The sequence below is a fragment of the Bombina bombina genome, chromosome 3 (assembly GCF_027579735.1).
Source record: "Bombina bombina isolate aBomBom1 chromosome 3, aBomBom1.pri, whole genome shotgun sequence".
NCBI lineage: Eukaryota > Metazoa > Chordata > Amphibia > Anura > Bombinatoridae > Bombina > Bombina bombina.
This window is the reverse complement of record NC_069501.1, coordinates 1,204,311,060-1,204,338,234: the sequence shown is the minus strand read 5'-3', so window position 1 is coordinate 1,204,338,234 and position 27,175 is coordinate 1,204,311,060. Positions and strand designations below refer to the sequence as shown.

At 42.5% G+C, this 27,175-nt stretch overlaps 1 protein-coding gene across 1 annotated transcript in view; it reads right to left on the bottom strand.

Moving 5' to 3' along the window:
- PICALM (phosphatidylinositol binding clathrin assembly protein) overlaps positions 1-27,175 on the bottom strand; it is a 404,046-nt gene that overhangs the window by 86,447 nt on the left and 290,424 nt on the right. The window contains exons 12-13 of the mRNA XM_053705595.1: positions 12,154-12,285; positions 12,044-12,074 (exon numbers count right to left, since the gene is read on the bottom strand). Of these exons, the coding sequence (XP_053561570.1) occupies positions 12,044-12,074; positions 12,154-12,285 (163 nt within the window). The remainder of the gene's footprint in view (positions 1-12,043; positions 12,075-12,153; positions 12,286-27,175) is intronic.

Genomic DNA, 27,175 nt, shown 5'->3' with positions numbered 1-27,175 from the left:
TTTAAAGCACGAACTACATCAAGATTGTGTAACAGACGTTCCTTCTTCGAAGGAGGATTAGGACACAGAGAACGATCAACTATTTCCTGGTTAATATTCTTGTTAGAAACAACTTTAGGAAGAAAACCAGGCTTGGTACGCAAAACTACCTTATCTGCGTGGAACACCAGGTAAGGGGAATCACACTGTAAGGCAGATAATTCTGAAACTCTTCGAGCAGAAGAGATAGCTACTAAAAACAAAACTTTCCAAGATAACAACTTAATATCTATGGAATGTAAAGGTTCAAACGGAACCCCTTGAAGAACTTAAAGAACTAGATTTAGACTCCATGGCGGAGCCACAGGTTTATAGACAGGCTTGATTCTGACTAAAGCCTGAGCAAACGCTTGAACGTCTGGTACCTCTGCCAGACGCTTGTGTAAAAGGATAGACAGAACGGATATTTGTCCTTTTAAGGAACTAGCTGACAAACCTTTCTCCAATCCTTCTTGGAGAAAGGACAATATCCTGGGAATCCTAATCTTACTCCATGAGTAACCCTTGGATTCACACCAACCTAGATATTTCCGCCATATCTTATGGTAGATTTTCCTGGTGACAGGCTTTCTAGCCTGAATCCGAGTATCTATAACTGACTCAGAGAACCCACGCTTTGATAGAATTAAGCGTTCAATCTCCAAGCAGTCAGACGTAGAGAAACTAGATTTGGATGCTTGAACGGACCCTGTATTAGAAGATCCTGCCTCATTGGCAGTGTCCATGGTGGGACAGATGACATGTCCACTAGGTCTGCATACCAAGTCCTGCGTGGCCACCGAAGCCTTCTCCTGCTTGATTTTGGCGACCAGACGCGGGAGGAGAGGAAACGGTGGAAAAACATAAGCCAGATTGAAGGACCAACGCGCTGCTAGAGCATCTATCAATACCGTCTTGGGGTCCTGGGACCTGGACCCGTAGAGAGGAAGTTTGGCATTCTGACGGGACGCCATCAGATCCAATTCTGGAGTGCCCCATAGCTGAGTCAGCTGGGCAAATACCTCCGGGTGGAGTTCCCACTCCCCCGGGTGAAAAGTCTGACGACTTAGGAAATCCGCCTCCCAGTTGTCTACTCCTGGGATGTGAATTGCTGAGAGATGGCAGGAGTGATCCTCCGCCCACCTGATTATTTTGGTTACTTCCGTCATCGCTAGGGAACTCTTTGTTCCCCCCTGATGATTGACGTAAGCTACAGTCGTGATGTTGTCCGACTGAAATCTGATGAATTTGGCCGCAGTTAGTTGAGGCCATGCCTGAAGAGCGTTGAATATCGCCCTCAGTTCCAGAATGTTTATCGGGAGAAGCGTTTCTTCCCGAGACCATAAGCCCTGAGCTTTCAGGGAGTCCCAGACCGCACCCCAGCCTAACAGACTGGCGTCGGTCGTTACAATGACCCACTCTAGCCTGCGGAAACATATTCCCTGAGACAGGTGGTGCTGAGACAACCACCAGAGAAGAGAATCTCTGGTCTCCTGGTCTAACTGAATTTGAGGAGACAAATCTGCATAATCCCCATTCCACTGTTTGAGCATGCATAGTTGCAGTGGTCTGAGGTGTATCCGAGCAAAAGGGACTATTGTCCATTGCCGCTACCATTAATCCGATTGCCTCCATGCACTGAGCTACAGATGGCCGAGGAATGGAATGAAGAACTCGGCAATTAGTTAAAAGTTTCAACTTTCTGACCTCCGTCAGAAATATTTTCATTTCTACTGAATCTATTAGTGTTCCTAGGAAGGGAACCCTTGTGAGTGGAGACCCGTGAGACCTCAGAAAGGCCAATACAATCTCCGTGTGAGCCTTAGCTCTGTGAAAGGACGGGGCCTGAATTAAGATGTCGTCCAAATAAGGCGCCACTGCTATGCCCCGCGGTCTTAGAACCGCCAGAAGGGACCCTAGCACCTTTGTGAAAATTCTGGGAGCAGTGGCTAAACCGAATGGAAGAGCCACGAACTGGTAATGCTTGTCTAGGAAAGCGAATCTGAGGAACTGATGCATCCTTTAGATCCACGGTAGTCATATATTGACCTTCCTGGATCATAGGTAAGATTGTCCGAATGGTCTCCATCTTGAATGATGGGACTCTGGGGAATCTGTTTAGAATTTTTAGATCCAGGATTGGTCTGAAAGTTCCTTCTTTTTTTGGGAACTACAAACAGTTTTGAGTAAAAACCCAGACCTTGTTCTGCAATTGGAACTGGGTATATCACTCCCATCGTATGTAGATCTTCTACACAGCGTAAGAACGCCTCTTTCTTTGTCTGGTCTGTAGACAGACGAGAAATGTGGAACCTTCCCCTTGGAGGGGAGTCCTTGAATTCTAGAAGATATCCCTGGGTAATAATCTCTAATGCCCAGGGATCGTGAACATCTCTTGCCCAGGCCTGAGCAAAGAGAGAGAGTCTGCCCCCTACTAGATCCGGTGCTGGATCGGGGGCTACCCCTTCATGCTGTCTTGGTAGCAGCTGCAGGCTTTTTGGCCTGTTTACCCTTGTTCCAGCCCTGGTAAGGCTTCCAGGTTGCCTTGGGCTGTGAAGCGTTACCCTCTTGCTTTGCAGCTGTAGAGGCTGAAGCCGGACCGCTCCTGAAGTTACGAAAGGAACGAAAATTAGCTTTGTTTCTAGCCTTAAAGGGCTTGTCCTGAGGGAGAAAATGGCCCTTTCCCCCGGTGATTTCTGAAATAATCTCTTTCAATTCTGGCCCGAAAAGGGTCTTTCCCTTGAAACGGATATTTAATAATTTGGATTTTGACGACACATCGGACAACCATGACTTGAGCCAAAGCGCTCTGCGCGCCATAATGGCGAAACCTGAATTTTTTGCCGCTAACTTAGCTAACTGCAAGGCGGCATCTGTGATAAAAGAATTAGCCAGCTTTAGAGCCTTAATTCTATCCATAATTTCGTCATATGAGGTCTCCGTCTGGAGCGACTCCTCCAGCGCCTCAAACCAGAAAGCCGCTGCAGTAGTTACAGGAATAATGCAGGCAATAGGTTGGAGAAGGAAACCTTGTTGAACAAAAATTTTCTTAAGTAAACCTTCTAATTTTTTATCCATAGGATCTTTAAAAGGACAACTGTCTTCAATTGGTATGGTTGTGCGCTTAGCAAGTGAAGAAACAGCCCCCTCTACCTTAGGGACCATCTGCCACGAGTCCCGCCTGGGGTCAGTTATGGGGAACATTTTCTTAAAAATAGGGGGGGAGACGACAAAAGGGACACCTGGACTATCCCACTCCCAAGTAACAATATCCGCCACCCTTTTAGGGATCGGAAACGCATCAGTGTATACAGGGACCTCTAGGTACTTGTCCATTTTACACAATTTCTCTGGGACCACCATAGGATCACAATCATCCAGAGTGGCTAATACCTCCCAGAGCAATACGCGGAGGTGTTCCAGTTTATATTTAAACGCTAATGAATCGGAAATTTCTCCCTCAGACATCAAATCCCTCACCCCCACTTCGGAGTGTTGTGAGGGTACATCAGATAAGGCTACCAAAGCTTTAGACTGCTCATAATCTGTTCTTAAAACAGAGCTATCGCGCTTTGCAGGAAAAAACAGAATTTATGCTTACCTGATAAATTACTTTCTCCAACGGTGTGTCCGGTCCACGGCGTCGTCCTTACTTGTGGGAATATCTCTTCCCCAACAGGAAATGGCAAAGAGTCCCAGCAAAGCTGGCCATATAGTCCCTCCTAGGCTCCGCCCACCCCAGTCATTCGACCGACGGACAGGAGGAAAAATATAGGAGAAACCATATGGTACCGTGGTGACTGTAGTTAGAGAAAATAATTCATCAGACCTGATTAAAAAACCAGGGCGGGCCGTGGACCGGACACACCGTTGGAGAAAGTAATTTATCAGGTAAGCATAAATTCTGTTTTCTCCAACATTGGTGTGTCCGGTCCACGGCGTCATCCTTACTTGTGGGAACCAATACCAAAGCTTTAGGACACGGATGAAGGGAGGGAGCAAATCAGGTTACCTAAACAGAAGGCACCACGGCTTGCAAAACCTTTCTCCCAAAAATAGCCCCCGAAGAAGCAAAAGTATCAAATTTGTAAAATTTGGCAAAAGTGTGCAGTGAAGACCAAGTCGCTGCCTTACATATCTGATCAACAGAAGCCTCGTTCTTGAAGGCCCATGTGGAAGCCACAGCCCTAGTGGAGTGAGCTGTGATTCTTTCAGGAGGCTGCCGTCCGACAGTCTCGTAAGCCAATCGGATGATGCTTTTAAGCCAAAAGGAAAGAGAGGTAGAAGTCGCTTTTTGACCTCTCCTTTTACCAGAATAGACGACAAACAGAGAAGATGTTTGTCTGAAATCTTTTGTAGCTTCTAAATAGAATTTTAGAGCACGGACTACGTCCAAATTGTGTAACAAACGTTCCTTCTTTGAAACTGGATTCGGACACAAAGAAGGTACAACTATCTCCTGGTTAATATTTTTGTTAGAAACAACCTTTGGAAGAAAACCAGGCTTAGTACGCAAAACCACCTTATCTGCATGGAACACCAGATAGGGCGGAGCACACTGCAGAGCAGATAACTCTGAAACTCTTCTAGCAGAAGAAATAGCAACCAAAAACAAAACTTTCCAAGATAACAACTTAATATCTATGGAATGTAGAGGTTCAAACGGAACCCCTTGAAGAACTGAAAGAACTAAATTTAAACTCCAGGGAGGAGTCAAAGGTCTGTAAACAGGCTTGATCCTAACCAGAGCCTGAACAAATGCTTGAACATCTGGCATAGCTGCCAGTCGTTTGTGTAGTAAGACAGATAAAGCAGAAATCTGTCCCTTTAGAGAACTCGCAGATAATCCTTTATCCAAACCTTCTTGCAGAAAGGAAAGAATCTTAGGAATTTTTATCTTATTCCAAGGTAATCCCTTGGATTCACACCAGCAGATATATCTTTTCCATATCTTATGGTAAATCTTTCTAGTTACCGATTTTCTGGCCTGAACCAGAGTATCAATCACAGAATCTGAAAACCCACGCTTTGATAGAATCAAGCGTTCAATCTCCAAGCCGTCAGCTGGAGGGAGACCAGATTTGGATGTTCGAATGGACCCTGAAAAAGAAGGTCCAGTCTCAAAGGTAGCTTCCATGGTGGAACCGATGACATATTCACCAGGTCTGCATACCAAGTCCTGCATGGCCACGCAGGGGCTATCAAGATCACCGAGGCCCTCTCCTGTTTGATCCTGGCTACCAGCCTGGGAATGAGAGGAAACGGTGGAAACACATAAGCTAGGTTGAAGGTCCAAGGCGCTACTAGTGCATCCACTAGAGTCGCCTTGGGATCCCTGGATCTGGACCCGTAGCAAGGAACCTTGAAGTTCTGACGAGACGCCATCAGATCCATGTCTGGAATGCCCCATAATTGAGTCAATTGGGCAAAAATCTCCGGGTGGAGTTCCCACTCCCCTGGATGGAATGTCTGACGACTCAGATAATCCACTTCCCAGTTTTCCACACCTGGGATGTGGATCGCAGATAGATGGCAGGAGTGATTCTCCGCCCATTGTATTATTTTGGTTACTTCTTTCATCGCCAGGGAACTCCTTGTTCCCCCCTGATGATTGATATACGCAACAGTCGTCATGTTGTCTGATTGGAATCTTATGAATCTGGCCTTTGCAAGCTGAGGCCAAGCCCTGAGAGCATTGAATATCGCTCTTAGTTCCAGAATGTTTATCGGGAGAAGAGACTCTTCCCGAGACCATAGTCCCTGAGCTTTCAGGGATTCCCAGACCGCACCCCAGCCCACTAGACTGGCGTCGGTCGTGACAATGACCCACTCTGGTCTGCTGATCTACTTGAATCACTGGAGACAAGTTTGTATAGTCCCCATTCCACTGTTTCAGCATGCACAGTTGTAATGGTCTTAGATGAATTCGCGCAAAAGGAACTATGTCCTTTGCCGCAACCATCAACCCTACTACTTCCATGCACTGAGCTATGGAAGGACGTGGAACAGAATGAAGAACTTGACAAGCGCTTAGAAGTTTTGACTTTCTGACATCTGTCAGAAAGATGTTCATTTCTAAGGAATCTATTATTGTTCCCAAGAAGGGAACTCTGGTTGACGGAGACAGAACTTTTTTTCTATGTTCACCTTCCATCCGTGAGATCTGAGAAAGGCCAGAACGATGTCTGTATGAGCCTTTGATTTTGAAAGGGACGATGCTTGTATTAGAATTTCGTCCAAGTATGGTACTACTGCAATGCCCCTCGGTCTTAGAACCGCTAGAAGGGACCCGAGTACCTTTGTGAAAATCCTTGGAGCAGTGGCTAATCCGAATGGGAGGGCCACAAACTGGTAATGTTTGTCCAGAAAGGCGAACCTTAGGAACTGATGATGTTCTTTGTGGATAGGAATATGTAGGTACGCATCCTTTAGATCCACGGTAGTCATAAATTGACCTTCCTCGATAGTGGGTAGAATCGTTCAAATAGTTTCCATTTTGAACGATGGTACCCTGAGAAATTTGTTTAGGATCTTTAAATCCAGAATTGGTCTGAAGGTTCCCTCTTTTTTGGGAACTACGAACAGATTTGAGTAAATCCCATTCCTTGTTCCGTCATTGGAACTGGGTGTATCACTCCCATCTTTAACAGGTCTTCTACACAATGTAAGAACGCCTGTCTCTTTATTTGGTTTGAGGATAAGTGAGACATGTGGAACCTTCCCCTTGGGGGTAGTTCCTTGAATTCCAGAAGATAACCCAGAGAAACTATTTCTAGCGTCCAGGGATCCTGAACATCTCTTGCCCAAGCCTGAGCAAAGAGAGAGAGTCTGCCCCCCACTAGATCCGGTCCCGGATCGGGGGCTACTCCTTCATGCTGTTTTGTTAGCAGCGGCAGGCTTCTTGGCCTGCTTACCCTTGTTCCAGCCTTGCATCGGTTTCCAGGCTGGTTTCGTCTGTGAGGTATTACCCTCTTGCTTAGAGGATGCAGAATTAGAGCCCGGTCCGTTCCTGAAATTATGAAAGGAACGAAAATTAGACTTATTCTTGGCCTTTAAAGGCCTATCTTGTGGGAGGGCGTGACCCTTTCCCCCAGTGACGTCTGAGATAATCTCTTTTAATTCTGGTCCAAAGAGAGTTTTACCCTTGAAGGGGATGTTAAGCAATTTTGTCTTGGATGATACATCCGCTGACCAAGACTTTAGCCAAAGCGCTCTGCGCGCCACAATTGCAAACCCTGAATTTTTCGCCGCTAATCTAGCTAATTGCAAAGCAGCATCTAAAATAAAAGAGTTAGCCAACTTAAGTGCGTGAACTCTGTCCATAACCTCCTCATATGGAGTCTCTCTACTGAGCGACTTTTATAGTTCCTTGAACCAGAACCACGCTGCTGTAGTGACAGGAACAATGCACGAAATGGGTTGAAGAAGGTAACCTTGCTGTACAAAAATCTTTTTAAGCAAACCTTCCAATTTTTTATCCATAGGATCTGTGAAAGCACAACTATCCTCGATAGGAATAGTAGTGCGCTTGTTTAGAGTAGAAACTGCCCCCTCGACCTTAGGGACTGTCTGCCATAAGTCCTTTCTGGGGTCGACCATAGGAAATAATTTCTTAAATATAGGAGGGGGAACAAAAGGTATGCCGGGCTTCTCCCACTCCTTATTCACTATGTCCGCCACCCGCTTGGGTATAGGAAAAGCGTCTGGGTGCACCGGAACCTCTAGGAACTTGTCCATCTTGCATAATTTTTCTGGAATGACCAAGTTGTCACAATCATCCAGAGTAGATAACACCTCCTTAAGCAGTGCACGGAGATGTTCTAATTTAAATTTAAATGTCACAACATCAGGTTCAGCCTGTTGAGAAATTTTTCCTGAATCTGAAATTTCCCCATCTGACAAAACCTCCCTCATGGCCCCTTCAGATTGGTGTGAGGGTATGACAGAACAATTATCATCAGCGCCCTCCTGCTCTTCAGTGTTTAAAACAGAGCAATCGCGCTTTCTCTGATATGCAGGCATTTTGGATAAAATATTTGCTATGGAGTTATCCATTACAGCCGTCAATTGTTGCATGGTAATAAGCATTGGCGCGCTAGAAGTACTAGGGGCCTCCTGCGTGGGCAAAACTGGCTTAGACACAGAAGGAGATGATGTAGAACCATGTCTACTCCCTTCATCTGAGGAATCATCTTGGGCAATTTCATTATCTGTGGCAGTACTGTCCTTACTTTGTTTGGACGCTATGGCACAATTATCACACAATTTTGAAGGGGTAGACAAATTGGCTTTCACACATATAGAACATAGCTTATCTGAAGGCACAGACATGTTAAACAGGCTTAAACTTGTCAATAAAGCACAAAAAACGTTTTAAAACAAAACCGTTACTGTCTCTTTAAATTTTAAACAGAGCACACTTTATTACTGAATATGTGAAAAAATATCAAGGAATTTACCAAAATTTCACCACAGTGTCTTAAAGCATTAAAAATATTGCACACCAATTTTCAGAGCTTTAACCCTTAAAATAACGAAACCGGAGCCGGTTATAGATTTAACCCCTATACAGTCCCAGCTACAGCCTTTGCTGTGACTTTACCAAGCCCAGAGGGGAATACGATACCAAATGACGCCTTTTAGGAACTTTTCCAACTACTTTCAGGTCCTCACACATGCATCTGCATGTCTTGCTCTCAAAAACAACTGCGCAGTAATGGCGCGAAAATGAGGCTCAGCCTACAACTGGGAAGGCCCTTCCTGACTGGAAAAGGTGTCTAACATAGTGCCCGACGTTAAAAAACGTTCCCCAAGTTTCTAAGTGTGAATTATCAGCATAAACATGTATACAATGTCCAAATAAAGCAATCGATTTAGCCCATAAAAGTGTCTACCAGTTTTATAGCCCATATTAAGCCCTTTATTCTGTTTGAGACTAAGAAAATGGCTTACCGGTCCCCATGAGGGGAAATGACAGCCTTCCAGCATTACACAGTCTTGTTAGAAACATGGCTAGTCATACCTTAAGCAGAAAAGTCTGATAACTGTTTCCCCCAACTGAAGTTACTTCATCTCAACAGTCCTATGTGGAAACAGCAATCGATTTTAGTTACTGTCTGCTAAAATCATCTTCCTCTCACAAACAGAAATCTTCATCCTTTTCTGTTTCAGAGTAAATAGTACATACCAGCACTATTTTAAAATAACAAACTCTTGATAGTAGAATAAAAAACTACAACTAAACACCACATACTCTTAACCATCTCCGTGGAGATGTTGCCTGTGCAACGGCAAAGAGAATGACTGGGGTGGGCGGAGCCTAGGAGGGACTATATGGCCAGCTTTGCTGGGACTCTTTGCCATTTCCTGTTGGGGAAGAGATATTCCCACAAGTAAGGATGACGCCGTGGACCGGACACACCAATGTTGGAGAAACTGGCAGTTTGGATAGAAAGGCCGCAAGGGAATTATCCATGACTGTCGCTAGTTGTTGCAATGTAATAGGGGCAGACGCACTAGAGGTACTAGGCATCGCTTGAGCGGGCGTAACTGGTTGTAACACATGGGGAGAGGTAGGCGGACTATCCTCATTACCTTCAGTCTGAGAATCATCTAGGGCCACACTTTTAAGTGCAACAATATGATCTTTAAAGTGTATAGACATATTAGTGCAATTGGGACACATTCTGAGAGGGGGTTCCACCATGGCTTCTAAACACATTGAACAAGGATTTTCCTTAGTGTCAGACATGTTTAACAGACTAGTAGCATACACAAGCAGGCTTGGAAAACACTTTAATCAAATAAAAAACACAATTTGAAAAAAAGTTACTGTGCCTTTAAGAAATAAAGAGCACACAATTTTACAAAACAGTGAAAAATGCACCAATCCTTTAGAAATTTTCACAGTATGTACCTAAGGCTTTAATATGATTGCACAGCAAGTTTCAGAACGATTAACCCCTTAATGCCCAAACCGGTGCAGCCTAAAGCCAACAACCGGTTAATTAACTACAGCACCTTACCACAGCTTACTGCTGTGGCCCTACCTGCCCTTAGGGATCAGTTTTGGGGGAATAAAGCTTCTTCTAGGCCCTCAATCAGCAGCTGGACCCTCCATGTGAAGCAGCATGAAACAGTCTTTCAATTCTAACTGCGCATCTGAGGCACAAAATTAGGCCCCTCCCACTCCACTCCGGAGTTGTGAGGCCTACAAAAATCACTTCTAAGTGACTAAATTTATGCCATGTGGATAATAACCCCAGTAAAACACTTCAAAGTGCTTAAAAAGGTGTCTCCAACGAGTATTTCTTAAATAAATAATCGATTGCCCTGCATTAGTGTCAACCAGCCTATTTAGCCCTGTCATGTAAGCATTCAATTCTATACTAAGTCTCAGAACATAGCTTACCCTCCCCACATGGGGGTCTTGTCAGTCTTCTAGCATTATCTCAGTCTTGTCTAGAAATAAATGACTGAACATACCTCATTGCAGTCAAGCCTGCAAACTGTTCCCCCCAACTGAAGTTTTCTGGTACTCCTCAGTCCTGTGTGAGAACAGCAGTGGATTTTAGTTACAACATGCTAAAATCATTTTCCTCTCAGCAGAATTCTTCATCACTTTTCTGCTAGAGAGTAAATAGTACAAACCGGTACCATTTAAAAATAACAAACTCTTGATTGAAGATATAAAACTACAAATATAACACCACATTCACTTTACCCTCCCGTAGAGAGACCCTAGTGCTTAGAGCTGGCAAAGAGAATGACTGGGGGGTGGAGCTAGAGGGGGAGCTATATGGACAGCTCTGCTGTGTGCTCTCTTTGCCACTTCCTGTAGGGAATGAGAATATCCCACAAGTAAATGATGAAGCCGTGGACTGGATACACCTTGCAAGAGAAAAAGTTCTGCCTCTGGGGTGTCAGTATTTTAAGTGGATAACAATTTTTAGTTTAGAACTACTCATTACATGGGTAACCAAGGAAATACAGGGTAAACTCTTCAGAGTGGGTGCCACGACAAAGAATCATCTTGATAAGGAGTCACCAAGATGACAAACAGATTTTAAACATTAGTGCTGACAGAATCTTCCTGAACATACACTAGTATATAGACAGACCAAAAAGATCTAGCTAAAAAGCAACTGAATCAGCTGTTAAAAGTATACCACAAATAATTGTGAAGAAGTGCTTAAATTAAAAAATGACCATGAGCATTTTCAATATTTAGGGACCCCCATAATTGTAACAATAAAAGACGGAATCTTCACAATCATGTAGAGAAATTTAACTTTTAAGCACAAGCAAAGTTCAAGAGTCCAGGAAGCACGATAGAGATTTTAAGACATCTGGAATGAAAACTGTAAGCAAGCCATGTCTGAGTTTATTTAACACCCCTTTAGAGAGTCAGGAGAATGACTGAAATCTAGCTATACTAGCTGCTGGTTATTAAAAGGTGTTGTTCAGAACCAAACAGTGAATATTAATTTGGGGCAAACTGGAATAACCTCTTCAACAGGTAAAAAAAAAACAAAAAAAAAAAAACAACAGTTTTAATTAGTGTAAGGGTCTAAAAGGAATACTAACTATGCAAGGTTGTACATCTACAAAAAGTACTTCACAACGTATTTCCTAGTAGCATGTATCTTACTATTTGTTCAGACAGAACATACGAGTAAATATGCTGCATTGAATTCGACATTTATATTTGTGGGTTTGTATTTGTCCCCATGATTATATGCCAATTTATATATATAAAAAAAACATTCCTTTCCCATGCAGCTACTCAGATCACCACAAAAAAAACTAAAAAAAACAAACAACAAAAATAAATAAATTAAATATACAAGGGCTGAAAATTACTAGTCTGAACTGAAAGATACAATTTTGCAGACATAAGAAGTTAGATTTTTTTCATATCACTGACCAGCTGCTTATTACCCTGAGAAGTATTTTTGTAAATGTTATTACAAGAATATGCAAAACAATAATAACAATAAAAAATATAAACACCCCAGATACTCACTTTTTAGGTGTTCCATTTCCAATGCCCAAACCTAAAGAGAAAATAAAAACATTAGCATCCAGAAACAAACATAATATCCATAATACTTTGTTATGCTCTATGATACCTACTGCCTACAAGGTTGGCCAAGGATGAATCCAGATCGTCTGACACTAGCTTGTTTGACGACTGCTTGGATAAGGGATGATTCTGATTTTGAGACGATACAGTTGGCTTTAGAAGTCCTCCCAAATCATCAAAACCTTAAAAGAACCACAATGAATAAAAACTATTAAAAAATATTAATTTTCCGAGTTATATATACACAAACATAGCATAGAAAACCATTAATTCAGCGCCGCGGAATCTGTCGGCGCTCTACACATAACCGATAATAATAATAAGAGTACCACCTTAAAGGGACAGTAAGCACCTTGTAAATACAACATTTTTCTGCAGCAGTGCAACATATTAGGCGAGTGTGAAAATTTTATTTTTAACGGATTAAAGGGACATGAAGAAGAAAGTTCAATCAACAAATAATAAAAAACACAATTTATGCTTACCTGATAAATTTATTTCTCTTGTGGTGTATCCAGTCCACGGATCATCCATTACTTGTGGGATATTCTCATTCCCAACAGGAAGTTGCAAGAGGACACCCACAGCAGAGCTGTTATATAGCTCCTCCCCTAACTGCCATATCCAGTCATTCGACCGAAAACAAGCCGAGAAAGGAGAAACCATAGGGTGCAGTGGCGACTGTAGTTTAAATTTAAAAATTAATACCTGCCTTAAAATGACAGGGCGGGCCGTGGACTGGATACACCACAAGAGAAATAAATTTATCAGGTAAGCATAAATTGTGTTTTCTCTTGTAAGGTGTATCCAGTCCACGGATCATCCATTACTTGTGGGATACCAATACCAAAGCTAAAGTACACGGATGAAGGGAGGGACAAGGCAGGTACTTAAACGGAAGGTACCACTGCCTGTAAAACCTTTCTCCCAAAAATAGCCTCCGAAGAAGCAAAAGTATCAAATTTGTAGAATTTTGAAAAAGTATGAAGCGAAGACCAAGTCGCCGCCTTGCAAATCTGTTCAACAGAAGCCTCATTTTAAAGGCCCAAGTGGAAGCCACAGCTCTAGTAGAATGAGCTGTAATCCTTTCAGGAGGCTGCTGTCCAGCAGTCTCATAGGCTAAGCGGATTATGCTTCTTAGCCAAAAAGAAAGAGAGGTTGCCGAAGCCTCTTGACCTCTCCTCTGTACAGAGTAGACAACAAACAAAGCAGATGTTTGACGAAAATCTTTAGTAGCTTGTAAATAAAACTTTAAAGCATGAACCACGTCCAGATTGTGTAATAGACGTTCCTTCTTTGAAGAAGGATTAGGACACAAGGATGGAACAACAATCTCTTGATTGATATTCTTGTTAGATACCACCTTAGGTAAAAACCCAGGTTTGGTACGCAGGACTACCTTATACGTATGGAAAATCAGATAAGGAGAATCACATTGTAAGGCAGATAACTCGGAGACTCTACGAGCCGAGGAAATAGCTACCAAAAAAAGAACTTTCCAAGATAAAAGTTTGATATCTATGGAATGAAGAGGTTCAAACGGAACTCCTTGAAGAACCTTAAGAACCAAATTTAAGCTCCATGGCGGAGCAACAGGTTCAAACATAGGCTTGATTCTAACTAAAGCCTGACAAAATGTCTGAACGTCTGGACGTCTGGAACATCTGCCAGACGCTTGTGCAAAAGAATAGACAGAGCAGAAATCTGTCCCTTTAAGGAACTAGCTGACAATCCTTTTTCCAAACCTTCTTGGAGAAAGGATATTATCCTGGGAATCCTGACCTTACTCCATGAGTAACCCTTGGATTCACACCAATAAAGATATTTACGCCATATCTTATGGTAAATTTTCCTGGTGACAGGCTTTCGTGCCTGTATTAAGGTATCAATGACTGACTCGGAGAAGCCACGCTTTGATAAAATCAAGCGTTCAATCTCCAGGCAGTCAGTCTCAGAGAAATTAGATTTGGATGGTTGAAAGGACCCTGAAGTAGAAGGTCCTGTCTCAGAGGCAGAGTCCATGGTGGAAAGGATGACATGTCCACTAGATCTGCATACCATGTCCTGCGGGGCCACGCAGGCGCTATCAAAATCACTGATGCTCTCTCCTGCTTGATCTTGGCAATCAGTCGAGGGAGCAGAGGAAACATTGGAAACACATAAGCCAGGTTGAAAGACCAGGGCGCTGCTAGAGCATCTATCAGCGTCGCCTTGGGATCCCTGGACCTGGATCCATAACTAGGAAGCTTGGCGTTCTTGCGAGACGCCATGAGATCCAGTTCTGGTTTGCCCCAACGATGAATCAATTGTGCAAACACCTCCGGATGGAGTTCCCACTCCCCCGGATGAAAAGTCTGTCGACTTAGAAAATCTGCCTCCCAGTTCTCTACACCTGGGATATGGATAGCTGATAGGTGGCAAGAGTGAATCTCTGCCCAGCGAATTATTTTTGAAACTTCTAACATCGCTAGGGAACTTCTTGTTCCCCCTTGATGGTTGATGTAAGCCACAGTCGTGATGTTGTCCAACTGAAATCTGATGTACCTCAGAGTTGCTAACTGAGGCCAAGCCTGAAGAGCATTGAATATCGCTCTTAGTTCCAGAATATTTATTGGAAGGAGTGTCTCCTCCTAGGTCCACGATCCCTGAGCCTTCAGGGAGTTCCAGACTGCACCCCAACCTAGAAGGCTGGCATCTGTTGTTACAATTGTCCAATCAGGCCTGTGAAAGGTCATACCTTTGGACAGATGGACCCGATGTGTATCGGAATGTGAAGATAAGCATCCTTTAAATCCACTGTAGTCATATATTGACCCTCCTGGATCATAGGTAGGATGGTACGAATAGTTTCCATCTTGAATGATGGAACTCTGAGGAATTTTTTTAAGATCTTTAGATCCAAAATTGGTCTGAAGGTTCCCTCTTTTTTGGGAACCACAAAAAGATTTGAGTAAAAACCCTGTCCCTGTTCCTCCTTTGGAACTGGATGGATCACTCCCATAACTAGGAGGTCTCGTACACAGTGTAAGAATGCCTCTCTCTTTACCTGGTTTGCAGATAATTGTGAAAGGTGAAATCTCCCTTTTGGGGGGGAAGCTTTGAAGTCCAGAAGATATCCCTGGGATATAATTTCCAACGCCCAGGGATCCTGGACATCTCTTGCCCACGCCTGGGCGAAGAGTGAAAGTCTGCCCCCTACTAGATCCGTTACCGGATAGGGGGCCGTTCCTTCATGCTGTCTTAGAGGCAGCAGCAGGCTTTTTGGCCTGCTTACCTTTGTCCCAGGTCTGGTTTGGTCTCCAGACCGTCTTGGACTGAGCAAAAGTTCCCTCGTTTGCATTAGAGGAAGTTGATGTCGCACCTGCCTTGAAGTTTCGAAAGGCACGAAAATTAGAATGTTTGGCCCTTGATTTGGACCTATCCTGACGAAGGGCATGACCTTTTCCTCCAGTGATATCAGCAATAATCTCCTTCAAACCAGGCCCGAATAAGGTCTGCCCCTTGAAGGGAATGTTAAGCAGCTTAGATTTTGAAGTCACGCCAGCTGACCATGATTTAAGCCATAGCGCCCTGCGTGCCTGTATAGCAAAACCAGAATTCTTAGCCGTTAGTTTAGTCAAATGAACAATGGCATCAGAAACAAAAGAATTGGCTAGCTTAAGTGCTCTAAGCTTGCCAAGTATGTCATCCAATGGAGTCGCTACTTGTAAAGCCTCTTCCAGAGAATCAAACCAGAACGCCGCAACAGCAGTGACAGGAGCAATGCATGCAAGGGGCTGCAGGATAAAACCTTGTTGAATAAACATTTTCTTAAGGTAACCTTCTAATTTTTTGTCCATTTGATCTAAAAAAGCACAACTGTCCTCGACAGGGATAGTAGTACGCTTTGCTAAAGTAGAAACTGCTCCCTCCACCTTAGGGACTGTCTGCCATAAGTCCCGTGTGGTGGCGTCTATTGGAAACATTTTTCTAAAAATAGGAGGGGGAGAGAACGGCACACCTAGTCTATCCCATTCCTTATTAATAATTTCTGTAAACCTTTTAGGTATTGGAAAAACATCAGTACACACCGACACTGCATAGTATTTATCCAGTCTACACAATTTCTCTGGCACTGCAATTGTATCACAGTCATTCAGAGCAGCTAAAACCTCCCTGAGCAACACGCGGAGGTGTTCAAGCTTAAATTTAAATGTAGAAATATCAGAGTCAGGTATCTTTCCTGAGTCAGAAACATCACCCACAGACTGAAGCTCTCCTTCCTCAGCTTCTGCATATTGTGAGGCAGTATCAGACATGGTTCTTAAAGCGTCAGTATGCTCTGCATTTCGTCTAACCCCAGAGCTATCTCGCTTACCTCTAAATTCAGGTAGTCTGGCTAATACCGCTGACAGTGTATTATCCATGACTGCCGCCATGTCTTGCAAAGTAATCGCTATGGGCGCCCTTGATGTACTTGGCGCCATTTGAGCGTGAGTCCCTTGAGCGGGAGTCAAAGGATCTGACACGTGGGGAGAGTTAGTCGGCATAACTTCCCCCTTGTCAGATTCCTCTGGTGATAAATTTTTTAAAGACAGAATATGGTCTTTATTGCTTAAAGTGAAATCAGTACATTTGGTACACATTCTAAGAGGGAGTTCCACCATGGCTTTTAAACATAATGAACAAGGAGTTTCCTGTATGTCAGACATGTTTGTACAGACTAGCAATGAGACTAGCAAGCTTGGAAAACACTTTAAATCAAGTTAACAAGCAAATATAAAAAACAGTACTGTGCCTTTAAGAGAAACAAATTTTGTCAAAATTTGAAAAACAGTGAAAAAAGGCAGTAAATCAAACAAAATTTTTACAGTGTATGTAATAAGCTAACAGAGCATTGCACCCACTTGCAAATGGATGATTAACCCTTTAGTTCAAAAAACGGATCAAAAAAACGATAGACGTTTTTTTAACAGTCACAACAAACTACCACAGCTCTGCTGTGGCCCTACCTTCCCCAATAAACGACTTTGGAAAGCCTTTGAGCCCTTTAGAGATGTCCTATAGCCTTCAGTGGACTTCTGAGGGTCTCAGTCTGTAATTTTAACTGCGCAAAAAAGAGCTAAAATAGGCCCCTCCCACTCATACTACAACAGTGGAAAGCCTCAGGAAACTGTTTCTAGACAAAATTTAAGCCAGCCATGTGGAAAAAACTAGGCCCCAATAAAGTTTTATCACCAAAGCATATATAAAAACGATTAAACATGCCAGCAAACGTTTTATATTGCAATTTCATAAGGGTATTACCCCTGAGATTAAGCATGATACCAGTCGCTATTAAATAACTGTATTCAGGCTTATTTTACATTAATCCGGTATCAGCAGCATTTTCTAGCATTTCCATTTCTAGAAAAAAATGTAACTGCACATACCTCATAGCAGAGTAACCTGCACGCCATTCTCCCGCTGAAGTTACCTCTCTCCTCAGACATATGTGAGAACAGCAATGGATCTTAGTTACAACCTGCTAAGATCATAGAAAACTCAGGCAGATTCTTCTTCTATTTACTGCCTGGGATAAAATAGTACAACTCCGGTACCATTTAAAAATAACAAACTTTTGATTGAAGAAAAAAACTAACTATTTTTCACCACTCTCTCTTACTACCTCCATGCTTGTTGAGAGTTGCAAGAGAATGACTGGGTATGGCAGTTAGGGGAGGAGCTATATAACAGCTCTGCTGTGGGTGTCCTCTTGCAACTTCCTGTTGGGAATGAGAATATCCCACAAGTAATGGATGATCCGTGGACTGGATACACCTTACAAGAGAAAAACACCTTTTGAAATTACATTAAATGCCTTTTCCTGTAATATGATCGCACATTAAAGGGACACTAAACCCAATTTGTTTTTTATGATTCAGATAGAGCAAGCAATTAAGCAACTTTCTAATTTACTCCTATTATCAATTTTTCTTCATTCTGTTGCTATCTTTATTTAAAAACAGGAATGTAAATCTTAGGAGCCAGCCCATTTTAGGCTCAGCACACTGGATAGCGCTTGCTTATTGGTGGCTACATTTAGCAAACTAAAAAGAAAGCATAACCTAGGTTCTGAACCAAAAATGGGCCGGCTACTAAGATTTACATTCCTGCTTTTTAAATACAGATAACAAAAGAATGAAGAAAAATTGATTATAGGAGTAAATTAGGAAGTTGTTTTATATTGCCTGCTCTATCTGAATTATTAAAGAAATAAATTGGGTTTAGCATTCCTTTACAGGGATATAAAACCCAATTTTTTTATTTCATGATTCAGTTAGAACATGCGATTTTAACCACGTTCCTCATTTAGTTCTATTTTTTCTAGGTATCTTTTGCTGAAAAGCTGGGAACCTATGCTTAGGAGCCAGCCCATTTCTGGAGCACTATATGGCAGCAGTTTTGCAAGATTGTTACCCATTTGTAATAGCACTAGATGGCAGCACTATTTCCTGCTATATAGTGCTCCAGATGCCTACCTAGGTATCTCTTCAACACAGAATATCATGGGAACAAAGCAAATTTGATAACAAAAGTAAATTGGAAACTTTATTAAAGTGTTATGCTCTGTCTGAATCACAAGAGAAATGTTTTGGGTTTCCTATCCCTTTGAACAGGAAATAATTCTACACAACTGGGTTAATAGTTTGAATATCTAGTCAAACTGACAAAACAAAAAACTTTTCTACTGACCCTTCCCTCTAAGATTTTAGCCAAGCAAAAAAATGGTCTGAAAAGTAAAAACAAGCAGACTAAAAAAATAAAAAAAATATTTGCTTTTTCGTGTCACTTTAAATGAAAAAAAAAAGGGATTTCACGGTTTCCTTTCATGGTCTCATTGAGCTCTTTTTGATAGAACACTGTCGTTGAGATTTGCTACCTGCTTTGTGCGCATGCTTCTCCTTACGTAATCGCATTCCACACATTCCTTTCAAACATGTGGAGTGTGATTACGTAATAGTGAGCATGCATACGTCGAGGTAGCAAATCTCAACAAGGAAGCTCTTTGATAGAACACCATATGGAAGGTCATGAACAAGAAAAAGACTGCAAACATTATATCGAAGACGCAAAGACATTTAAACAACCTTCACATGGCTTCCCACAAAGTCGCAAACAGACTACAAAGCAAGAAGTAGATGCATCTCCACTGTCTTGCATGCAAACCAAAGCCACTGACTGTCAGTCCTGCGGAAAGCCAGCAGAGCTACTGAGACATAAGAACACCACATCAAGGGTTAAAGTAAGGTGACAAAACCTTAGGATGGAAATCTGTGGCAATGCACAAAACTGTGTTAGTTTGCTGAAAAGCAATTAAGATGGTACTGATGCTAAAGAATTAATCTTGGTATGCTAATTTGTATGCTGATGAAAGTCACCAGGAAAAATGCCTTAAAGCAGAGAAGTTTCTTTAAAAGGACATAAAGCAAGTTGGGATAGAGACAAAACATAATTTATGTAAGAACTTACCTGATAAATTCATTTCCTTCATATTGGCAAGAGTCCATGAGCTAGTGACGAATGGGATATACAATCCTACCAGGAGGGGCAAAGTTTCCCAAAGCTCAAAATGCCTATAAATACACCCCTCACCACACCCACAACTCATTTTAACAAATAGCCAAGAAGTGGGGTGATAAAGCAAGTTGTAAAAAAACAAAGGGATTTGGAAATAATTGTGCTTTATACAAAAAAATCATAACCACCATAAAAAAGGGGGGTGGGCCTCATGGACTCTTGCCAATATGAAAGAATTGAATTTATCAGGTAAGTTCTTACATAAATTATGTTTTCTTTCATGTAATTGGCATGTCCATGAGCTAGTGACTTATGGGATAGCAATACCCAAGATGTGGAACTCCACGCAAGAGTCACTAGAGAGGGAGGGACAAAATAAAAACAGCCATTTCGCTGAAAAATATTAATCCACAACCCAAATATAAGTTTATTCTCAAAAATAAAAGGAAAAACTTAAATCATAAGCAGAAGAATCAAACTGAAACAGCTGCCTGAAGAACTTTCCTACCAAAAACTGCTTCCGAAGAAGCAAATACATCAAAATGATAGAATTTAGTAAATGTATGCATAGAAGACCAAGTTGCTGCTTTGCAAATCTGATCAACTGAAGCTTCATTCTTAAAAGCCCCAAGAAGTGGAAACTGATATAGTAGAATGAGCTGTAATTCTCTGAGGAAGGGCTTTACCCGACTCCAAATAAGCTTGATGAATCAAAAGCTTTAACCACCATACCAAAGAAAACATAATTTATGCTTACCTGATAAATTTATTTCTCTTGTAGTGTATCCAGTCCACGAATCATCCATTACTTGTGGGATATTCTCCTTCCCAACAGGAAGTTGCAAGAGGATCACCCACAGCAGAGCTGCTATATAGCTCCTCCCCTCACTGCCATATCTAGTCATTAGACCGAAACAAGCCGAGAAAGGAGAAACCATAGGGTGCAGTGGTGACTGTAGTTTAATTAAAATTTAGACCTGCCTTAAAAGGACAGGGCGGGCCGTGGACTGGATACACTACAAGAGAAATAAATTTATCAGGTAAGCATAAATTATGTTTTCTCTCGTTAAGTGTATCCAGTCCACGGATCATCCATTACTTGTGGGATACCAATACCAAAGCTAAAGTACACGGATGATGGGAGGGACAAGGCAGGTACTTAAACGGAAGGAACCACTGCCTGTAGAACCTTTCTCCCAAAAACAGCCTCCGAAGAAGCAAAAGTATCAAATTTGTAAAATTTGGAAAAGGTATGAAGCGAAGACCAAGTCGCAGCCTTGCAAATCTGTTCAACAGAAGCCTCATTTTTAAAGGCCCAGGTGGAAGCCACAGCTCTAGTAGAATAAGCTGTAATCCTTTCAGGGGGCTGCTGTCCAGCAGTCTCATAGGCTAAACGGATTATACTCCGAAGCCAAAAAGAAAGAGAGGTTGCCGAGGCCTTTTGACCTCTCCTCTGTCCAGAGTAAACTACAAACAGGTTAGATCTTTGACGAAAAACTTTAGCAGCTTGTAAGTAAAACTTCAAGGGACGGACTACGTCTAGATTATGCAAAAGACGTTCCTTCTTTGAAGAAGGATTAGGACACAATGATGGAACAACAATCTCTTGATTGATATTCTTGTTAGAAACCATCTTGGGTAAAAACCCAGGTTTTGTACGCAGAACTACTTTATCTGAATGAAAGATCAGATAAGGAGAATCACAATGTAAGGCAGATAACTCAGAGACTCTTCGAGCCGAGGAAATAGCCATCAGAAACAGAACTTTCCATGATAGAAGTTTGATATCAATAGAATGAAGGGGTTCAAACGGAACCCCTTGAAGAACTTTAAGAACCAAGTTTAAGCTCCATGGAGGAGCAACAGGTTTAAACACAGGCTTAATTCTAACTAAATCCTGACAAAACGCCTGAACGTCTGGAACTTCTGCCAGACGCTTGTGTAAAAGAATAGACAGAGCAGAAATCTGTCCCTTTAAAGAACTAGCTGATAATCCTTTGTCGAAACCCTCTTGGAGGAAGGACAATATCCTAGGAATCCTAACCCTACTCCATGAGTAATTCTTGGATTCACACCAATGAAGATATTTACGCCATATCTTGTGGTAAATTTTCCTGGTGACAGGCTTTCGTGCCTGTATTAAGGTATCAATGACTGACACGGAGAAGCCACGCTTTGATAAAATCAAGCGTTCAATCTCCAGGCAGTCAGTCTCAGAGAAATTAGATTCGGATGATTGAAAGGACCTTGTATTAGAAGGTCTTGTCTCAGAGGCAGAGTCCATGGTGGAAAGCATGACATGTCCATTAGGTCTGCATACCAGGTCCTGCGTGGCCACGCAGGCGCGATCAAGATCACTGATGCTCTCTCCTATTTGATTTTGGCAATCAGTCGAGGGAGCAGAGGAAACAGTGGAAACACATAAGCCAGGTTGAAGAACCAAGGCGCTGCTAGAGCATCTATCAGTGCCGCTTCTGGGTCCCTGGACCTGGATCCGTAACAAGGAAGCTTGGCGTTCTGGCGAGACGCCATGAGATCCAGTTCTGGTTTGCCCCAACGATGAACCAATTGAGCAAACACCTCCGGATGGAGTTCCCACTCCCCCGGATGAAAAGTCTGACGACTTAGAAAATCCGCCTCCCAGTTCTCTACACCTGGGATATGGATTGCTGATAGGTGGCAAGAGTGAGTCTCTGCCCAGTGAATTATCTTGGAGACTTCTAACATCGCTAGGGAACTCCTGGTTCCCCCTTGATGGTTGATGTAAGCCACAGTCATGATGTTGTCCGACTGAAATCTGATGAACCTCAGGGTTGCTAACTGAGGCCAAGCTAGAAGAGCATTGAATATTGCTCTTAACTCCAGAATATTTATTGGGAGGAGTTTCTCCTCCTGAGTCCACGATCCCTGAGCCTTCAGGGAATTCCAGACTGCACCCCAACCTAGAAGGCTGGCATCTGTTGTTACAATCGTCCAATCTGGTCTGCGAAAGGTCATACCCTTGGACAGGTGGACCCGAGATAACCACCAGAGAAGAGAATCTCTGGTTTCCTGATCCAGATTTAGTAGAGGGGACAAATCTGTGTAATCCCCATTCCACTGACTGAGCATGCATAATTGCAGCGGTCTGAGATGCAGGCGCGCAAACGGCACTATGTCCATCGCCGCTACCATTAAGCCGATTACCTCCATGCACTGAGCCACCGCAGGGCGTGGAGTGGAGAACACGGCAAGCATTTAGAAGTTTTGATAACCTGGACTCCGTCAGGTAAATTTTCATTTCTACAGAATCTATAAGAGTCCCTAGGAAGGAAACCCTTGTGAGAGGAGATAGAGAACTCTTTTCTTCGTTCACTTTCCACCCATGCGACCTCAGAAATGTCAGAACTATCTCTGTATGAGACTTGGCAATTTGAAAGCTTGACGCCTGTATCAGGATGTCGTCTAGATAAGGAGCCACCACTATGCCTCGCGGTCTTAGAACCGCCAGAAGTGAGCCCAGAACCTTTGTAAAAATTCTTGGGGCTGTAGCCAACCAGAAGGGAAGAGCTACAAATTGGTAATGCCTGTCTAGAAAGGCAAACCTCAGGAACCGATGATGATTCTTGTGAATCGGAATGTGAAGGTAGGCATCCTTTAAGTCCACTGTGGTCATGTACGCCCAGGGATCCTGAACAACTCTTGCCCACGCCTGGGCGAAGAGCGAAAGTCTGCCCCCTACTAGATCCGTTGCCGGATAGCGGGCCGTTCCTTCATGCTGTCTTGGAGGCAGCAGCAGGCTTTCTGGCCTGCTTGCCCTTGTTCCAGGACTGGTTAGATTTCCAGGCCTGCTTGGATTGAGCAAAAGTTCCCTCTTGTTTTGAAGCAGAGGAAGTTGATGCTGCACCTGCCTTGAAATTTCGAAAGGCACGAAAATTAGACTGTTTGGCCCTTGATTTGGCCTTGTCCTGAGGAAGGGTATGACCCTTACCTCCAGTAATGTCAGCAATAATTTCTTTCAAACCAGGCCCGAATAAGGTCTGCCCCTTGAAAGGAATGTTGAGTAATTTAGACTTTGAAGTCATGTCAGCTGACCAGGATTTAAGCCATAGCGCCCTACGCGCCTGGATGGCGAATCCGGAATTCTTAGCCGTTCGTTTAGTCAAATGAACAATGGCATCAGAAACAAATGAGTTAGCTAGCTTAAGTGTTCTAAGCTTGTCAATGATTTCAGTCAATGGAGCTGTATGGATGGCCTCTTCCAGGGCCTCAAACCAGAACGCCGCCGCTGCAGCAGTGACAGGCGCAATGCATGCAAGGGGCTGTAAAATAAAACCTTGTTGAATAAACATTTTCTTAAGGTAACCCTCTAATTTTTTATCCATTGGATCTGAAAAAGCACAACTGTCCTCAACCGGGATAGTGGTACGCTTTGCTAAAATAGAAACTGTTCCCTCCACCTTAGGGACCGTCTGCCATAAGTCCTGTGTAGTGGCGTCTATTGGAAACATTTTTCTAAATATAGGAGGGGGGGGAAACGGCACACCGGGTCTATCCCACTCCTTACTAATAATTTCTGTAAACCTTTTAGGTATTGGAAAAACATCAGTAAACACCGGCACTGCATAGTATTTATCCAGTCTACACAATTTCTCTGGCACTGCAATTGTGTCACAGTCATTCAGAGCAGCTAACACCTCCCCAAGCAATACACGGAGGTTCTCAAGCTTAAATTTAAAATTAGAAATCTCTGAATCAGGTTTCCCCGAGTCAGAGATGTCACCCACAGACTGAAGCTCTCCGTCCTCAGGTTCTGCATATTGTGACGCAGTATCAGACATGGCTCTTACAGCATCTACGCGCTCTGTATCTCGTCTAATATGCATGTTAACTGCACATACCTTATTGCAGGATAACCTGCACGCCATTCCCCTCTGAAGTTACCTCACTCCTCAGAATATGTGAGAACGGCAGTGGATCTTAGTTACTTCTGCTAAGATCATAGAAAACGCAGGCAGATTCTTCTTCTAATGCTGCCTGAGATAAAATAGTACACTCCAGTACCATTTAAAAATAACAAACTTTTGATTGAAGAAAAAAAACTAACTATAATACACCACTCTCCTCTTACTACCTCCATCTTTGTTGGGAGTTGAAAGAGAATGACTGTGTATGGCAGTGAGGGGAGGAGCTATATAGCAGCTCTGCTGTGGGTGATCCTCTTGCAACTTCCTGTTGGGAAGGAGAATATCCCACAAGTAATGGATGATCCGTGGACTGGATACACTTAACAAGAGAAACGGCAGAAGCATTCTGACCTTTCCTGGAACCAGAAAAGATAACAAATAGACTAGAAGTCTTCCTGAAATTTTTAGTAGCTTCAACATAATATTTCAGAGCTCTCACCACATCCAAAGAATTCTAAGGATTTAGGACACAAAGAAGGGACAACAATTTCTCTATTAATGTTGTTAGAATTCACAACCTTAGGTAAGAATTTAAATGAAGTCCGCAATACTGCCTTATCCTGATGAAAAATCAGAAAAGGAGACTCACAAGAGAGCAGAAAATTCAGACACTCTTCTAGCAGAAGAGATGGCAAAAAGGAACAACACTTTCCAAGAAAGTAGTTTAATGTCCAAAGAATGCATAGACTCAAATGGAGAAGCCTGTAAAGCCTTCAAAACCAAATTAAGACTCCAAGGAGGAGAGATTGATTCAATGACAGGGTTGATACGAACCAAAGCCTGTACAAAACAGTGAATATCAGGAAGTTTAGCAATTTTTCTGTTTAATAAAAAAGAAAGAGCAGAGATTTGTCCTTTCAAGGAACTTGCAGACAAACCTTTATCCAAACCATCCTGAAGAAACTGTAAAATTCTAGGAATTCTAAAAGAATGCCAAGAGAATTTATGAGAACACCACCATGAAATGTAAGTCTTCCACTCCACTTCCAACTCAATAATAAATCTTTCTAAAAACAGATTTACGAGTCGGTGTTCTGTGAAGGGACCGAACTTTGTGAAAGAGCGAACCATGTCACTTCCTGTGTCGTTTCATCAGCTGTTGATCTCATTTTGACTCTAATACGCATGCGTGCCAGCTTCATTACATTCCTGGGCGCATACGTCACGGTAAAACTATTTAGACTTGTGAAATTCTGAATCCATTGTATAGCGCATGCGTGGGCTTTTCAATCACAAATGGGGGTGTTTTATTGAACGATGTTTATTCAACACTGTATGTGCATTATGCTGTGAAACAGAAATAAATGTATAGTTATTTACAAATATTTATTTATATATAACTTCAAAAACATACAAACATTCAAAGCACTTGACTTTATGTTTACTGTGAAATACGATATGCAGTGGCGATATCCGAGTAGCTGTTTGTCATGCAGGGACGAATAAACATTGTTCCATGTTTGAGGTTATATATAAATATTTTTAAATAACTATACATTTATTTCTGTTTCACAACATAATGCCCCTACAGTGTTGAATAAACATCGTTCCATAAAACACCCCCATTTCTGATAGAAAAGGCCACGCATGCGATATAGAATGGTTTCACAATTTCACAAGTCTAAATAGTTTTACCGTGACGTATGCGGCCAGGAATATGAAGAAGCTGGCTCGCATGCGTATTAGGGTCAAAATGAGAGCAACAGCTGATGAAACGTCACAGGAAGTGACATAGTTCACTCTTTTGAAAAGTTAGGTCCCTTCACAGAACATCGACAACATAGTATTAATCACTGAGTCAGAGAAACCTCTATGACTAAGCACTAAGCATTTAATTTCCATACCTTCAAATTTAATGATTTGAGATCCTGATGAAAAAACGGACCTTGAGATAGAAGGTCTGGCCTTAATGGAAGTGACCAAGGTTGGCAACTGGACATCCAAACAAGATCCGCATACCAAAACCTGAGAGACCATGCTGGAGCCATGATGATTTTTGAGATCACTCTTAGAAGAAGAACTAGAGACGGGAAAATATTGGCAGGTTGATAACACCACGGAAGTGTCAATGCATCCAATGCTTCCGCCTGAGGATCCCTGGACCGGGACAGGTACCTGGGAAGTTTTTTGTTTAGATGAGATGCCATCAGATCTATTTCTGGAAGCCCCCACATCTGAACAATTTGAGAAAACACATCTGGGTGGAGAGACCATTCTCCAGGATGTAAAGTCTGACGACTGAGATAATCCGCTTCCCAATTGTCTATACCTGGGATATGAACCGCAGAAATTAGACAGGAGCTGGATTCCGCCAAACAGGTATCCGAGATACTTCTTTTAAAGCTTGCGGACTGTGAGAGGCCCTTAGAATTATACGATGGTGAGTCTAACCACCAAGTCAGAGAAAGTCGAACATTGGGATTTAAGGATATTAATTGTGATATCCTTGTATAATCCCTGCACTATTGGTTCAACATACAAAGCTGGAGAGGTCTCATATCAAAACGAGGAAAGGGGATCACGTACGATGCTGTAGTCATGAGACCTAAAACTTCCATGCACATAGCTACTGAAGGGAATGACTGAG